General features: G+C 37.0%; 1 protein-coding gene across 1 annotated transcript in view; it reads right to left on the bottom strand.

Moving 5' to 3' along the window:
- LOC108570102 overlaps nt 1–1,937 on the bottom strand; it is a 38,818-nt gene extending 36,881 nt beyond the window's left edge. Inside the window, exon 1 of the mRNA XM_017931890.1 lies at nt 1,863–1,937. Within this exon, the coding sequence (XP_017787379.1) occupies nt 1,863–1,937 (75 nt within the window). The remainder of the gene's footprint in view (nt 1–1,862) is intronic.
- Between the last annotated feature and the right edge of the window lie 1,093 nt (nt 1,938–3,030).

Below are 3,030 nucleotides of genomic sequence, written 5' to 3'. Positions count from 1 at the left end.
GAGCTCCACACTTCTTGCACATTTTAAGGAAATTTAGAATGTCGTGTGTGCTTTGTGAGGCTCTACGTGCAATCTAATTTATTTGTCCTGATAAAAGACAGCACTGAGAAAATCATGAAACCTAATTTCTTTTTCAGATGTTTAAAAATATTAGTTAGGCCAATTAAGCCAAAGAAGGTATAGTAAAATTGTTTTTTTAGCTCAGAAGGTTGGAGGAGATTTAATTTTTCAATTTTAGTCAAAATATTTTAATTATTTCCTGTTTAACGAGGAAACATGAGTGGTTTAATGATGTACTTGTGGGATTAATTAATTCCTGATGTAAGCAGTCAGCTATGGAAAACGAGGTTATCGAAAATTTTTCAATGAAAAGAGAATAACTGACAAAATTACTTACGTTTTGCCATGATTTTTTTCCTATACCTAGTGTAAAATATGAGAAACACATTTGCAAAGTTGCAAACTGATCGGCTAATCAGTTTCTCAAGAAAAAAATTCTTAAAGATACCCTCTTTTCTCCAGTTTGACAAACCGAAAAATTAGCGACGCTTAATTTCTTTTTTAGTTAAACTAGTAAAGATATCGTGATACTTCTTGTTTTGATAGAAAGGAACATCCTTAGACTATAATAAAAAAGTGTTGTACAATGTAATTTTCAATAATATTATTTTCAATTTTATTTATCAAAAGTGATTTGAAAGCAACAAATTTCAAATATTATTGTTCCAAAGACTTGTAACCAAAAAACAAAAACTTAAAAGTATTACACCGTTCTGAGGGAAAGAATCAGTTTTTCTATCAAAGAACTCGGTTTTATATTGTTAATAAAAACATCATGAATAAAGATAAAATATTGGTTGTCGATTGAATCCATGAAAAAATGTATACCGAATTGAATGGACTTTATCCGAAGTTGATCAGTCGATTCCATTTCCAGTTATCCTGCACGGCAACTTCGAAAACGTGGTCTCGATAAAAACGCCTTTAAACTTGCAACCCCTAAAGCATCACCATAAGTGTGCTTGTAACCTCGTTATTTTTGTGAATTCGTTCTTAATATCGTACTACCATATTTTTCAAATGTTATACCTTCAATGTATGCAAATAAAAAATCTACTTTTTCACATTTTTAAACTGTACTCTCCCCTTAACCCTTTCCTTCCCGAATAATCCAGTTAGTCCACGCTTATTTTGTCACTGTGGGGCAATACCGTGTAGTTTCCCTTTGTTTCAACATTTCAACGTAATATTAGTTACGAAATATCAAGTTTCGGTATAATATTAATTCATAAAAGAATGGTTTATTATCACTTAAAGCGCCGCAACATTTACGAGTTTTGTAGAAACGTGCAGTTTTACAAAATAAAATAAAATAACTCCTGTAAAGCAGAAAATTTCTATTGAAAATTTTACATAGTGCTTATTACAGGCGCAGCGACGATTTTTAATGATATAAATATTCAGCCACTTGCTGTTCAACAGATATAATATTTTTTTCTGCACGAACATGTAAAAACGCTTTTAGGCGGGCCCGGCGCTTAATCGCTAGTCCACATATTACGCCTTAACCCTTATGTCAATATAGCAAACACGGATTGGAAATATGCCAAATAACAACGATCTGGCCGGATATATTCAAATCTTTTACCGAGAAGATCAAATATTTTAAGCGAGAATGTGCAAAAGGGTACCCAGGTACACGGTTATTGAGGTAAGGGTTAAAGCGGGTCCGGCGCTGAAAGTGTTATCATTTATAACGTGTAATTCATCATTGTACGATATCTGAAGACTAAAATTGCTACGTCGAGTCTGACCCGACATAGGGCCACAAAGGGTTAAAAGAACTACGTAAAGGTACTCACATGCTGCATTGGATAAGCGGCGCTACCTGCGAAGAAGTCCCATGCCCACGCGAAGATTCGCGCGCAGATGTGCATCGACGTTACTGCCAGCGTGTAGATCTCGTTCTCGGTATCCGCGACAGCAGAATGTCTCGGATCTGTTCTGTTGTCTCTGTCTCGATATCACCCGGTTACATCTCAATTTCCGCGAAACAATCGCGAAACTAAGAGATTCTCACCGACGTCCCACGTTTTCTCGCCATCCGCGACACATTCTCTCTGCAGCACCTCTAGAATTCTCCCCTTCCGCATTTCAGAACTCTCTTTAATCCGCTATAACACAGGTAACAGTATCCTCCGCGTGCAGATGCTCCGCTACGAAAACCTGAACACCTTTCTCTGATAGGAGGAGCTCGATCCTCTTTGCAACTTGATCACTCCAGCCTGTGGATTGCACGTCAAAGCTCTACAGGTAGCTTCAGATCGATAGAGCCTTTTCGTCTGATTAGGAGTTAGCGTGAAGATCTCTAATTTAATCCGGATTATGGTAGTTTCGGTTGCTCGATAATCTTCAGCGTCAAAATCTCTGTTCTAATTCCGATTGTGGTAGTTTCAGTGGCTCCCTAATGGAGATTGCTCAGACAGTGTTTGAGGATACCGTTGGATTCGTTGGATTCACTGGCAAGAGTTGACAAAGTCCATTCGCTAAATATTGTCTGCTTAATTTTGTAGTTTAGTTAGCTGACTGTGTCGAGATCATTGTTCTGACGAGGATCATGGTAGCTTGAGTAACTCGATAATGAAGATTGTTCAGACAGTATTTGAGAATACTGATGAATTCATTAACTTCAGAGGAGAGAATTGATTGAATTCATTGTACCTGGTGTTTCACTAAGTACTGCCTACTTAGTTTTGTAGTTCCAATCATTCTTTTAACATCACTGATGATTCAAGCTATCCACTTAATTTGGAGATTATAAGTAGCTTTTCACTGTTAAGATTACCAAATTTGCTACTTTCATAGAGGATCTCAATCAATAAAATCTCACAGGTTCCACTACTCTAGAGTGAGTACTGAAGCTGCTATCTCACTGAGTCAGCTGAGTCATTCAAGCAGTCCACTTGGTTTACAGACTACTGGAGGTTCCACTGTCAGGAACATGAATTTCACTATTTTCATCAAAAGCTA

Source organism: Habropoda laboriosa, unplaced genomic scaffold (assembly GCF_001263275.1).
Source record: "Habropoda laboriosa isolate 0110345459 unplaced genomic scaffold, ASM126327v1 scaffold9, whole genome shotgun sequence".
Classification (NCBI taxonomy): domain Eukaryota; kingdom Metazoa; phylum Arthropoda; class Insecta; order Hymenoptera; family Apidae; genus Habropoda; species Habropoda laboriosa.
This window is presented reverse-complemented; position numbering and strand designations above follow the sequence as displayed.